General features: G+C 42.0%; 1 protein-coding gene and 8 non-coding genes across 13 annotated transcripts; all 9 read left to right on the forward strand.

Moving 5' to 3' along the window:
- The first annotated feature begins 4 nt into the window (after window positions 1–4).
- TAF1D (TATA-box binding protein associated factor, RNA polymerase I subunit D) lies at window positions 5–12,589 on the forward strand. Of its 5 annotated transcripts, none has more exons than XM_071432770.1 (16): window positions 5–76; window positions 394–466; window positions 2,234–2,482; window positions 2,586–3,033; window positions 3,302–3,477; window positions 4,041–4,098; window positions 4,401–4,688; window positions 6,124–6,172; window positions 7,404–7,533; window positions 7,885–7,931; window positions 8,767–8,803; window positions 9,120–9,188; window positions 9,552–9,667; window positions 10,862–10,933; window positions 11,757–11,829; window positions 12,468–12,589. In XM_071432770.1, exons 3-7 carry the CDS (start codon window positions 2,247–2,249, stop codon window positions 4,506–4,508), a joined length of 1,026 nt encoding a protein of 341 aa, XP_071288871.1. In that variant the 5' UTR covers window positions 5–76; window positions 394–466; window positions 2,234–2,246; the 3' UTR covers window positions 4,509–4,688; window positions 6,124–6,172; window positions 7,404–7,533; window positions 7,885–7,931; window positions 8,767–8,803; window positions 9,120–9,188; window positions 9,552–9,667; window positions 10,862–10,933; window positions 11,757–11,829; window positions 12,468–12,589. The 5 variants fall into 5 exon arrangements, with proteins under 5 accessions (XP_071288871.1, XP_071288872.1, XP_071288868.1 ...); XM_071432771.1 differs by lacking the exon at window positions 9,552–9,667 and adding an exon at window positions 10,493–10,695; XM_071432767.1 differs by lacking the exon at window positions 9,552–9,667.
- LOC139593367 (small nucleolar RNA SNORD5) lies at window positions 5,912–5,983 on the forward strand. The gene has a single exon (XR_011680276.1). It is a non-coding gene; the product is annotated as a small nucleolar RNA SNORD5 (small nucleolar RNA).
- On the forward strand, window positions 7,171–7,298 carry LOC139593365 (small nucleolar RNA SNORA40). Its single transcript, XR_011680274.1, has one exon. It is a non-coding gene; the product is annotated as a small nucleolar RNA SNORA40 (small nucleolar RNA).
- LOC139593372 (small nucleolar RNA SNORA8) lies at window positions 7,626–7,764 on the forward strand. The gene has a single exon (XR_011680281.1). It is a non-coding gene; the product is annotated as a small nucleolar RNA SNORA8 (small nucleolar RNA).
- LOC139593361 (small nucleolar RNA SNORA1) lies at window positions 8,152–8,283 on the forward strand. The gene has a single exon (XR_011680270.1). It is a non-coding gene; the product is annotated as a small nucleolar RNA SNORA1 (small nucleolar RNA).
- LOC139593371 (small nucleolar RNA Z40) lies at window positions 8,973–9,045 on the forward strand. Its single transcript, XR_011680280.1, has one exon. It is a non-coding gene; the product is annotated as a small nucleolar RNA Z40 (small nucleolar RNA).
- LOC139593362 (small nucleolar RNA SNORA18) lies at window positions 9,732–9,863 on the forward strand. Its single transcript, XR_011680271.1, has one exon. It is a non-coding gene; the product is annotated as a small nucleolar RNA SNORA18 (small nucleolar RNA).
- On the forward strand, window positions 10,574–10,715 carry LOC139593359 (small nucleolar RNA SNORA8). The gene has a single exon (XR_011680268.1). It is a non-coding gene; the product is annotated as a small nucleolar RNA SNORA8 (small nucleolar RNA).
- On the forward strand, window positions 11,873–12,002 carry LOC139593360 (small nucleolar RNA SNORA25). The gene has a single exon (XR_011680269.1). It is a non-coding gene; the product is annotated as a small nucleolar RNA SNORA25 (small nucleolar RNA).
- Window positions 12,590–12,604: the final 15 nt, after the last annotated feature.

Raw genomic sequence — 12,604 nt, forward strand, 5'->3', positions numbered from 1 at the left:
CGCGAGCTTCCCGGCACTATTTAATACGCGGGGCGGGGATTGTGCGTCCTTTGCGGCGGGGCAGCGGCGGGCGGAGGTGGGTTGGTCTGTGCGGGTGGATCCGCCGCCATCCGCGCTGCTGGGGCCCGGGACCGCGGAAGCCGGGGCTGGAGGGACAGTCCGGGCGGTGTGGAGTCGTGCCCCGAGGACCGGGGTGTGTGGGGGTGGTTGGTGGGGGGGGCCCCGTGGGAGCGGTGTTCCCGGCCCGTGGTGTGTTGGTGCCTGCCCGCGTTCGAAAGGCCTTCCTGTGGTGCCGGCCCCGGCGCGCTGCTGGCAGCCGAGCCCGGCGAGGGGTGCGCCGGGTGCCTTTGTTAGGCCTTCAGCAAATTTATATGGTTGCTTTTCTTTCCTAAGGGATCTGCGTGCTGTGCCAGCGCTGCAGGCCGGAACTGCGGTAGAGACCTCGAAGGATGCTGAGCTGCGACTTGTGAGTACCCGGCAGGGCCTGTGCCGCTGTCCTGCCTCTGGCGTTGGTTGGTTTCGTTTCTGGGCTTCGTGTTTGTCAGGCCGTGGGTGAGCCAGCGTGAGCAATGTTCTTTCAAAGGCATAGCAAAGCTGGCACGGGCGTCTTTCTTGTGGTGAGGGGCCCAAAATGAAACACGGGTTTTGAGGTGAGACCTCACCACTGCTTAGTACAGGGGGACAATCCCTGCCGTTGTACTGCTGTCCCCGGTATTGCTGATACAGGCCAGGATGCCATTGGCCTCGGCCACCTAGGCACACCCTGGACCATACTGGGCTACAGTTGACCAGCACCCCCAGGGCCTTTTCTGCTGTGACCCAAGTGCAAGACCCAGCACTTTGCCTTGTTAAACCTCACTCAGTTGGCTTCAGTCAAATTCATATTGTGCAGACACCTCTGCAGAGCCTTCCTGCTCTCCAGCAGATCATTCCCACCCAGCTTGGTGTCAGCTGCCAGCTGAATGAGGGTGCACTTAATCCCCTTTTTGAGGTCGTTTGTGGACATGACTGGTCTGGCCCCAGCGCTGATCCCTTAAGACGAGCTGCCAGCTGGATATAACTCCATTCAGCACCACTCTCAGGGCCCAGCCATCCATCCAGTTTTTCATGCAATGAACAGTGCACCCATCCAAACCATGACCAGCTAGTTCCTCCAGGAGAATGCTGTGATAAATGCTGTCCCAAAGCTTTACTAAAATGCAGGCAGACAACATCCACAGCCTTTGCTTCATACACTGGTCAGAGAAGGAGATCAGGTGGGTTAGTTGGGACCTGCCTTTCCTAAATTCTGACTGCATCTAATCCTTTGCTTTATGTGCATGTGCCCTCAGGATCATGTGCTGCAGGTTATGTGAGGACATTGGATAAACTCTGCTCTAGTGTCTTCAGATGCTGAAGTGTGTAATAACATTTAAAATATTAATGGATATTATGATGAGTTTGTAAAACTCTAAAAAGCACAGTAAAATTAGATGCAGGTTTACTGGGCTAGTAAATGACTAATAGGTAAAATAACTTTGGGCTCATACAGAGGAAAACTAGATTCCTTTGCTGCGTGTTACAGTCCCTTTTGTATAGACTTGGGCCACTAAAGAACTGGACTGTGTTGTCTTGCAGATTCAAGTGAAAATAACATTTTAGTTCTGGGGCTGGACTCTGATTATTTACAGCCAAATAAGTGGGTGATGAATTAAGAGCAGGAGATTTTAGGTATCTTAGAGCCCGCAAAAGAACAGAAGGGAAATGGCATTGCTTGTCTTGATGACGCTATCTTTGATTAATTTAAAGGTTTTAAATAACAGTGAAGTGAATATGTATGACGTGAAACTGCAATATCCTTACAAGTATAAGACGCTATTGGCTATGTGTATGTGTGCTTGTTTGGAGGCAAGCTTAACTAGTACAGACAGGGTTAAAACATTCAGAATTCGTCTCAGTAAGTCTGAACAATCTGTTGCACCACTGATGTTTGTGTTCCTTTGGGCAAGAGCTGAGCTAAAAAGACTCAAAAATTGTCTGACCTCAGTTACGCTGTGAATATCTTAAGTTTAGTGGCTATGACTAATGTCAGTATGAAGAATGTAACTGGTCATGGTTCATAGGAAAATCTCTGCTCAAGTTTCCTCAGGATTGTTCTTAAGTTTACCCTGTGATCAGGAGTGGAGTAGTAGAAAGTTTGTTGCCTGATTAATGTACTTTTTTTTTAGTTTCTTGAATTCTTATTGCCTTTTAGGGCAAACTGAAACATGACTGATACAGATGAGCCCCAGGCTTCTGGCTCTGATTACCCTGATGCCCAGGAGCTGATCAGCCATCAGGAGGAGGAGCCATCTGAGGTGTGCTCATGGCAAAGGAGTACAGGAACAGAGTGGTCAAGGCAGAAGGTGGCTGCTCCTGGGGAGTCTGCAGATCATCCCAACAGCATGTGTAAATCATCAGCTCCCTCAACTGAGGTTTTACTGATCAGCAGTGATTCAGAAAGGTAAGCTTCTGTCTCTAGTCTGGAATTTTTTCTGTGGAGAGCCTGTGTAATTTTTCATAAAAGTGAACCTTATTTTGAAAGTAAATACTTTTTTCTTCTTCAGTGACGTCTCTGCTGCTCGTCCTGAGTGCTCCATTGCACCTTCAAAGCAGAAAAGGCGATCTCAATCTTCAAGGCAACAAGCTGAATCTGGTACAGAAGTACCTGACAATGAAAGCTCCTCAGACTCTTCACTGTCTCCCCAAAGTCCAGGGAAATCATTGGCTGTTCCCAAGCAGCAGAAGTCAAAACTCAATTTGAAGGCCATTTTTGCCTATCACTTCAGGGGAAGGAAGTTCAAAGCAGCCGCACACCGAAAGTACAAATTACAGGCACGGAAGAGCAAGAAGAAAAAGTATGAGAGCACACACATGCCCACAGGGAGGCCCCCACTGACGGCCTCACCTCAGGAACAAAAGAGAAGGCTTCTAGACAGAGGTTTTCAGTTCCCTTTTGTTGAAAAACATTATGGGGAGAAACATATTCCCTTAAAGATGGTTCTTGGCTATGAGGTAAGTCCTCTGTTATGTAGGATAAATATTTCCTTAGTCTAAAAATTGTGAATTGAAATGGGGTCTGTTGTGCTTCTACTAGAATTAAACAATGAAACAGATTTTACTTCTATTAAACAGGATACTTGATGTTGTAAAATTATTACCTTTTAAAGCAAACAATGCAAGAATATATATGGGTGTTGATAGAATGTTACATTATCAGTTCACAATGTAAGTGCTTTATAGTGGTACTTTTAAGATCTCACCTTAGTATTTTTTTCTACAGCAAGCAGCTGCAAAGGGATATTTCAAGTACATTGAAGTGCTTAAATATGAAGAACATCTTAAAAAAGCTTTAAAAGCCCTTCAGGCCAGTGATGACTTAGAAAAAGAGTGTATGGTGTTACGGAAGCACAAATACTTAGATGATGAAGGCCCCATTTCCCCTATTGAGGAGACAGAGTAAGTTCATCTTTGCTTGCTTTTTTGTGCTTTATTAACATATAAATGTGTGTGTATCAAGTTCAGTTGTTCTCCTGTCCTTTTAACCTATGAAGGCATTGTTTATTTTGGGAACAAAGTGCTCTATCTTTTGGGGTATTCTGTGTTTGTAGATGGTAATATAAAAGTTCTCACAGAAAGAATTTTTTTTAATTTGATCTGAAGACTGATAATTGTTGGTAGAAATTAAAGTATTTGCTGAAATGCACTCCTCTAATGTTATCCCAAATAAAATGCAGTGTTCTAAAACAAATACTAAAGGATAATTTTAATACCTTTTTACATTATTAAAAACCAGAGTGTTATCTTTGGTCTTCAGGCTTGAGCAATTAGCTTAGTGCAATAAAAAGATCATAAAGTAAAGAATACTTGCTATTGTAAATACACTGATAACCTTTAGGAAGCCAAAAAGACAGTGTTAAAGGTACAAAGCTGTCTTTCAGCTACTGTTCACTTAAGGGCTTGTAGTTAACACATTTTAAGGTTCTATAAAAGTAAACAGTTTAAACTATTTTTTTTTTCAGTGATGATGAGGACAGCTTGAATTCTGATACTCAGGAACAACTTGATGCCAGAGTAGTGGTAAGTAAGCACTCCTTAACTTCAGAAATGCTCTAGACTTCCTGTTCTGAAGTTAAAGAATTAGTAGATAATATCTTCAGTATTTAATTCTTGAGCTTAGATCCAGAGTTGTGTGATCTCTGAATTCTGATGTTAGTGCAGAAGGAGGTTTGTAGTCCACACTTCTCTTCAATGTAATGCTGCAATTATAGGAATTCTGCAGTTCTCTCTAGAGTTCTTAACATCCAAAAATGTAGTACTAAAATCTTACATAAGTATCTCAAAACTAGACTTGTTTCTACTTCTGTCTTCCATTTTCTTAGGAGAACAGCTCTTTTATTCTAAGCAGCACAATTCCCAAAAAAAAGAAGTTAAAGCCACGAAGAAAACATGACGAAACACCTGAAGTGATTGAAATAGTGGATGAATAAGAGGGTGCTGAAGAGAACTCTGTGCCTCTGCAAGGCTCACCTTGGTGAACAGCAAATGCACCAATGAGGTGGCAGCGGTCGTTCCTCAGATACCTTTTCATGGGCCTGTTTGGTTTAAAACATTGGTCTGGAGTCAGTGTTCAGGTCTCCACTCAGCTGCCCAGGCACATTTGCCTTACTGTGAGTATATTGGGCTTGTGTCTGAGACAGTTACAAAAATAGAATAACTTGTCCTCATGCTTAGCTTTCAAGGGTCTACTGTGCTGTTCTCTATGTGTATATAGAAAAGCATGTAAACATCGGTATGCTCAAGTTAAAAGGGCAGTTTAGATGCCTTTCTTTCATAGCAGATTTCTTTGTGGGTGGTCCTTGAGAGATTGTTTTTCTGTCTTAGAGGTGCAGGCTTGAAATACTTTAGAAGTTAAAGGGTTGAAGAAAGAATTAAAGATTAATGCAAGCCAATCATAAAAATGCAGAAGTGGTTGGTCGATTTTGACAAAAGTCTATTAAAAATGTGGTTAATGTATTGGAATGATAATAAAATCCAATTTTGTATGATTGAGATTGTCTATTCCATGTGGAATAAACTCTCAGAAAACTAATTCTCTGCTCCTTAATCTCATACAATAATCTAAAGTTGTACATTATTGTAAAAATAACTGTGGCAATATAGTAAATCTTGGGGTAAAAATTACTTTTTCCCTCTTTCCCCCCTCTGTCCAGAATGGTTTCTGATGTGAACATGACTTAGCAGAAGCTAAAAGCTCTTTATTAATAGTACCTGCCAGGCATTGCCCTAGCTGCAAATACCTTTCTCAAAGGTGTTTTAGTCAGTAGGAAACATGGCTAGTGTTTAGAAGTGGTCTAAATATCACTGCGACCTCCTGCAGCAGTTTTGGTAGCTGAAGTAATGAATGTTTAAAATGTTCACTTGTGAATAAGGAAGGTTAAAAAAGGAGTCACCTCACAGCCTTACTCAGGAACTCTTGTCAGCAGCTAACCGACAGCTGTTCAGCAGGTAAAAGTAATCTGTGCTGAAGGAGCAAAAAAGGCTTTGTCTGCTATTAAATTTCCTTCAGATGAAACTGACAGTCTCAGGAGGTTTGCAGTAGGTGCTCAATATTGAGAGCAAGTCAAGCTGTGTTATTTACATGCTTGAATTAAGGTCCCAGACCTCTCTAAGGAAGTTTCCCAAATGCAGCTTGATAGCTCTAGGTCTGCAGAAATTACCCTTCAGCATTTAAAGATCACAACTAAAAGTGGTCCAGAATTAATGGCTAAATGTAACTCTTTGGTTGTCTCCCTGAGAAATACTTAAAGGCTTCAAAGACTCATCCTGGATCTAGGAGAGGGGTTCTTGGTAGGGCATAGTGAGGGGTATGTGGAGTCCTGTTCATTCTGCAGTTCATGTGATTAATTCAGCTGTTCAACTGTTGAGTGACTCAGAAATGAACTAAATCTCAATTCTGATTAGAACTGGATAACTTTATACATAAAAACCAAGCTTATCACAGCTGCTAAATTGATTGTTAAAGTCAAGCTTTGATTTAAGTAACTTTCAGTTATTTGACTGTATATGACAGTTTTTATCACTTTGCTTTTCTTTCTCTTGTAGTTTGTTGTTTTGGAAGATGAAATACCTCTTGGTTTTCTTGCTGCATAAGGTAAGATGTTACTTGGGTTTCAGTTTTGTTTCCTTCAGGTAGCTTTTTTTGCATTATTTCACAAAAGGTTTTGAAAAGGCAGTGCTCCATAGTTAAAATAAAAACATTACAGTGCTCCACAGCTGAGCAGCTTGTGAGTGTGAAAATTCCCGGGTATGAGTTCAGTGCTACGTACCTTTCATCAGTCTGACCAAAATAAAAGCCTGTAGCCTCTCTTTAAACAAAAACTTGAGTTTTTGAATACTTGAAAGTGCAGTTTTTTTAAAAAAACAAAAGCTTTATCTTCGGTCAAATGCTGCAGCTTTGTCTGATTTGGTTTAGACAACACTGCCTGGAATTTTCTCTGCTGAAGATGTTGAGGAACTACTTTCCCCTCAGTGTCTTTGTGGTGCCTCACCCACACTTTCTGTACCAGGGTGTATCAACAGCTGTAGCTTCTGGTGGCTTCCCTGGAGTAAAATTCCATCTTAATTCATCTCTCTTGCAAGAACAGGAGGGACAGCAGAGAGCAGCTGGTAGTCTAGCATGTACATGGCTGTGAAGGCTTCTTACTGTAGGATGTTGCCAAGTTTGCATGGCTTGGGACAATGTAGGGAAGAGGAGGAGATGGGAAGAGATCACCTAGTAAGGATACAGCATAGGAAAACCCCATAGACATGGGAAACACTGAGCTGAGGATTGGCCAGTAGTGAAACCTTACAGGAACATTCTTGAGTGAGAGGATAGGAGCAGACATCTCACTTGGCCATGGCTGTAGGTAGAGAACTGCATTAGGAGCCCATCAGGTGGGCCCAGTGTACGTTGTTCTGAGGAGTGTATGTGGTTCTGAGCTCCTCACCACAATTCCCTTGGCTCAAGCTATACCTGTCTCTGGGACTGGCAAGTGTGGTAACTGTCAGCTTCTGCTGCTGCTAACAGTAAGTATGTAGTCGGTTGGGAAGTAGCTTCAAATGCTGTTTTAAAAATAGTAAAAATAATAAATGCGTTCACTCTGTTCCAGCACTTGATCAGGTTTTGTCTTTTGCTGTAGACAAAAAACCTGGAACCTAGTGCTTAGAAAAAACCCTTCTTTTGCAACCCACAGCTGATGAATGTATTAGTTGTGTTACTTATATGAAGGGACAATATTTGCATGGCCTCAAATAGCATTCATTCATTTAAATACTGATCAATCTAGAGTTTGGTGTTGTGAATTTTCAGAAGTGTAGTTTGGTTGTATCTTTCTTTGCAGATGAACACACTCACGCTGCAGCAGCAGTTGTAACTACTTGGGGATCTCTTGAATTCTTAAGGCTGTTTGCTGACCTGATTCACAAATCCTTTACTTCAGTGGACATCTGTGCAGCATGGTAGCAAAAGAGGTGAGCTTTGTGTTTCTTCTGAGCTTCAGCATAAGACCATTGGGTTTCTACAGTTTAGTGCTATTCCCACAGCAAGTAATCAGACTAATTTGTGCACTGTATGGTATCTGCACCCAGCAGTGTCTTCCTGATGAGGTGTTCAAAAAGCAGTGCTACAGTATTTCAACAGCTGGCATCGTTGGTTTTCATGCAGATGTGCTGGTTAAACTTGGTATTTCTGTTGAAACAAGTAGATTTAGTGTTTATTAGTGGGAAGATTTACAAATACAACATCAGAAAACTGTTAAACTGTTACAGGATAAAAGTATAGTTAAACTAATGACATTGTTCCAAAATATTTTTTCTTAAAAGGGCATCCCTGTGATGTGTGGAACAGATTGGAAAGCCTCTACTCAGGTGTAAGTATTGAGGAAACAGTTGGGTTTTTTCCTAGGTGGAGGTAGTTGTATGAAGATAAAAGCTCAAGTTTTAACTTCTTGGCTGCCTTTTGATAAGAAAAAGTATTTTGAAACAACAAAAAAATCCAAGCTCCAGGTGACCACTAGAGACAGGTTTCTTTCTGAGTTACCTGGCTAGGTTTAAAACCCAGGCTATTGTAAAGACATTGTGGAGTTTTTATGCCTCGTTCTTCAGCAGCTAGACACAACCTGCAGTGTGTCTGAATTGGAAAACGTGGCTAGAGGAGTAACAGGTTCTGCTTTCCTCGCTGTACACTTAATTGCAGTGGTGACAATGAGACCTGTAACAAATTCACTTAGTGGGACAATTCTGCAAACATACTTAAAAATGCAGCTACTATAAAATCTAAGCATAAATGTGAGTTAATGTGCCTCAATTCTGCATCCTGTGTACTAAAAGAAGTAGAATTAGCAGTATAGAAAAAATACTTGCAGTGCTGAATTCCTGTAGATGGTTTATTAAAAGCATATTTTTAAGGTGTCTCACAATGGTCTTTTCCATGCTTTCTTTGTGAGGTAACTCCCTTAGTTTTACCTTCTGTGCTTCAGTCTCTTCAGCTGCAGATGGGCCTTGTTGGTAGTTGTGTGATAAACTGGGCTGTGGTTTGATGGCAGATGAAGTGCTTTGTTGTGTCATCAGCATTCAGCCAGTGTAACTGGACTACTCTCTGCCTGGCCTCACACGGAGATAAAAGCACTCAAGTCTTGATGAACTGCTAAAATACTGAGGAAACTTAAAAGGATTACTTAGATACAACAATTTATTTTGTTTTAGGAAGTTCACCTGATGTCAGGTCTGAACTAGCATCTTGGTAAGTTTGTGTCCCTGTTTTTTTTTTACCCTTACCTGTTTCAGGTCAGCTACCTGTCTTTAACTTGGTGAGCTGGTTATACTGCTGCCCCTCTCTTATTGAGAAAATGCACTGTTGTTTCAAAAAACATGAGAGCTTATTTTCCCCAAACTTAAGAATGCTGTGAGAAAATTGTTGTGATGATTGGCAAAATGTTCAACTGCTCTGAAGAGAGTGAATGAGAAGAGCCTTTCTGAACAAATTTACTTAATACTATTGTAGGTTCTGCTGATTTGTATGCTGGTTTGTAACTTTACTTGTTCTTTCCTGGTTGCAGGTACTTAGAGAAAGTGAAGAAGAAAGAAATACAGGCTGCCATTTCACAAAGTCTGAAGCTGTTTCAAGGGTTAGTGTGACATCTGAAATTCTGCCTATACCTTAAAGACTGAGGGGCTCTGGTCCTCAGTAGGCCAGGAGTCTCTCAGACCAAGCTTACTGATTTGTGAAGGTTTCAGGGACTCTTTTTAACATTACACTACTATATCTTAATGGATTGTTCATTCTGTTAAAGGAAGAATTTATTGTAACCTAAGTTTGCCCAAGGAATGTTCATATAAATTCCTCAGTCACAAACGAGATGAACAGGTTAACTGCTTTAACTGATAGTTTTGCATTGACCAGTAAGTTACACTCGGTAGGAAACTTACAGGGAGGATTCTGCAGTTCTGTAGAGTTCTGTAGAGAATTCCAATTGATGTTTGCTTCTCAGGTAACTTAACTTGTAATTAAAAACTTGTTAATATGAAGGAGGTGCTGGCGTATCTCACCCTCTTCCTACTCCAGAATGTCTTGAAACAACATAAATGACACTGTGATCTGTACCAGGTACTTTCCCAGTCTGCTTGATTTTGATTTCTTGTCTCTTGTGTTAATTTGTAGCACCAGAAGTGTTGAGGTCTATCCCGATGGGATCTTTCCTGTAGGTTCATGTCGTTGGAAACGCCTCACAGATTAAACTTGTGGTTTGGCTTTACCCACTTAACTACCTGTTAGCTCTGTGGGATAAAACTGCAAGACAAATCTTAGCATACAATCTGAGGAATGCAGGATGCCCACTGTTCTCCTTTGGGTGTACTGCAACATGCTTGGAATACAAACCAAAAAGTGATTCAAATGGAAAAGCTTAGTTGGAGTAAAAAGTCAGTCTGTTCTGGGACTTCAGGTGCAACTGACATTCTGAATTACATTGGCTGAACTTTGTCTCTTGCCCGGGTTTTTGTGTAGGCACCTGACTTGCAACAATTTTTTTGCTGCTTGTTTTCTGGATGGCTTGAAACAGTCTATTCTCCCCTTTAATCATGCAGGAGTGATTATTATTTCTTGTTTCAGTGGCTGTAGGTAAGAAGAGACAGCACTGCTATGTCTGTTAGGAAGTAACTTCATTAAACTTGCTGCATTTTTTTGTATAAGGATGCTCCACAGTTTCATACTGAGCAGCAATATTTCGTTAATTTCTTCAATTATGGGGTTTAAAGAGTTAATTTCTGAGCAGCCCAGCCAGTTTACTGCTATACTGTTAAAATCCCTGGATTCTGTTCTATAGAACAAAGAGTTCAAAGTAAAAGAAGCAAAGTACTCTGGAAAAAGAATAAATCTTCACACGGGAGAATTCTGAAGCTGCTGTTGATGTTAGTCTGTTCTCCATCTCAGCTGCACGGCAGTTCTGTGGAGAGTACCTCTTACTGCCTAACACCCTCTGGTGCATGCAAGAAGCTCAAATGTAAAACGAGCTGTGGTGGTTGAAAGTCTGTGCACCCAGCAGCCTTCTCCTGGTGGGATGTTCAAAAAGCAGTGCTATACCAGTGCAGCATTTGGCATCCTTCATTTTCAGTCTGCTGTGCCTGTTAAACCAGGTATTTTTGCTGAAACAATCTTTAACCTCTAAAGGGATTTCAGCGTACTTATCTTCATGTAACAAATAAAAATAAATGTTTTCATTTGTCTTCATTTTGATTATCTGTGTGAAAACTGGCTAGTGGGCTCTGGAACTCAGCAAGTGCATTCAATTCTTTCTAACAGGTGCTTGAGGATACAGAATGAAGTGAATTGAATTTCGCTGAGTTAAAAAGATGGAAGCAATTTGTTTGACAGGTAAGCATTCAGTTACTAGTTCCGTATCATTTTACAGTTGGTGTATTAGCTTTGTATGACTGTAAACAGGGGAACTACTAAACTGTTGTAGAACTAAGTGTAGAAATGGTTGTGAGTACCAGAGATTACTGGGTAGTGATCACTGCAGATCTTGGCCGTATCTGAGGCGATCACTTATCTGTGAGTCATTCTTGTGTGTATTTATACTTAAAACTGCAGTCACAGTTGTGCAGCCATTTGTAGTACAGGTGTCTGAATTAACTGCTGTTGGCTGTGAGGAATTCCTCAGTACTTGGAGTTTGTGCCATACTTAAGGCTTGTTCACAACTTGGGTTGTGTATTGGCAGGATTGATTGGTCCTTCACTGGAAAACATGGGCACCTGGGCTATTCACTGAAGTCCTGTAAGAGCAGTGAGAGGAGTATCTGGTCATTACCAAGGCTGCTGGGATGTTACTGTTTCTGGTGAGCTGTGGACATGACCATAAAGCAAATCCACCAGACTCCTCTGCTGCCACATGAGGTGGCACCAAGTCTGCTGGGCATAGAGCTTTAACATGGGTCAAGGACACAATACTCCCTGCTGCTGTTAAGAGCAAGTTCTGCTTGAGGTGTAGGGATGTATCCTTGGGCACCTTCAACACTTAAGCTACAGGGGAGCAAAAGTTCCAGTTAAGTGAGTTGCTGATTTAATTCCAGAGCTCCTGCTGAGTTTGGTTCTTTGAAACAGAAGCAAAAACAGGAGGCATAGGCTGTTCCATGTAATTTACACCCAAGGTGCACTTTCCCCTGTACTAACCAAACCCAACTCTTTTAACTCCTAGGGTCTGCCACCATGTTGCTGCCTGTCAGAGGCATGAGAAACACCATGTGGGAGCTAGTAAAGAGAGTGTGAAGGTAAGGGCACTTACCAAAAAGGCTGAGACTGTAAAAAAATTGAAGGTCACTTCAAAGAGGGTTTGCGTGGCTGAAAAACCAGCAGCTCTTAACGCGGTGACCGCATATTGAAATCCTCTGCAGGATGCCATGGACACTCTGTGTGTGCTATGGTCTATTTGTGAGGAGATAAAACCTCGTGTAGTTGGGCCTCCTGGGCTGGAAAAGGGCCTTACCCTGCTGCCTTCAGGGTGTTTTTGATGCTGATGTGGAGGAGAGGCTGCTCAGTTCCATTCTGAAGCAAGAACTTGCAGCATGGGGCATTAAGGAACAGGGTTGCTACAGTTGTGGTTTGAGCAGTCTTGCAGCCCAGTTGCTGTTTGTGTGTCCAGAGAAGGGCAGTGGAGCTGGGGAAGGGTCTGGAGCACCAAGTTTCATGAGGAGCAGCTGAGGGAGCTGGAGAAAAGGTGGCACAGGGGGAGCCTTCTGCTTTGTACAACCCCCTGAAAGGAGCGTGTAGTGAGGGGGGGGTTGGCCTGCCAATTAACAAAAATTAGAGGAGATGACTTCAACTTGTGCCACGAGAGGTTTAGATTGGCTATTAGAAAAGTTGTTTTTATTTGGATAGAAAATGCTAATAGATATTTTTCCTCTCTTAGATCCTGCTGATGTTGATGCAAGCCTGCTCCAAAGAACTGCACAGGTGTTCCAGACAAAGAAAGAACCGTCCCTGGAGTGTTTATTGCAGTTTTCTGAATTAAACATTCATTTTAACTCGTTACTTCATGCTGTAATA

Source organism: Agelaius tricolor, unplaced genomic scaffold, assembly GCF_023055355.1.
Source record: "Agelaius tricolor isolate 1412-34295 unplaced genomic scaffold, bAgeTri1.0.p SCAF_9, whole genome shotgun sequence".
In the NCBI taxonomy this organism is placed as follows: Eukaryota; Metazoa; Chordata; class Aves; order Passeriformes; family Icteridae; genus Agelaius; species Agelaius tricolor.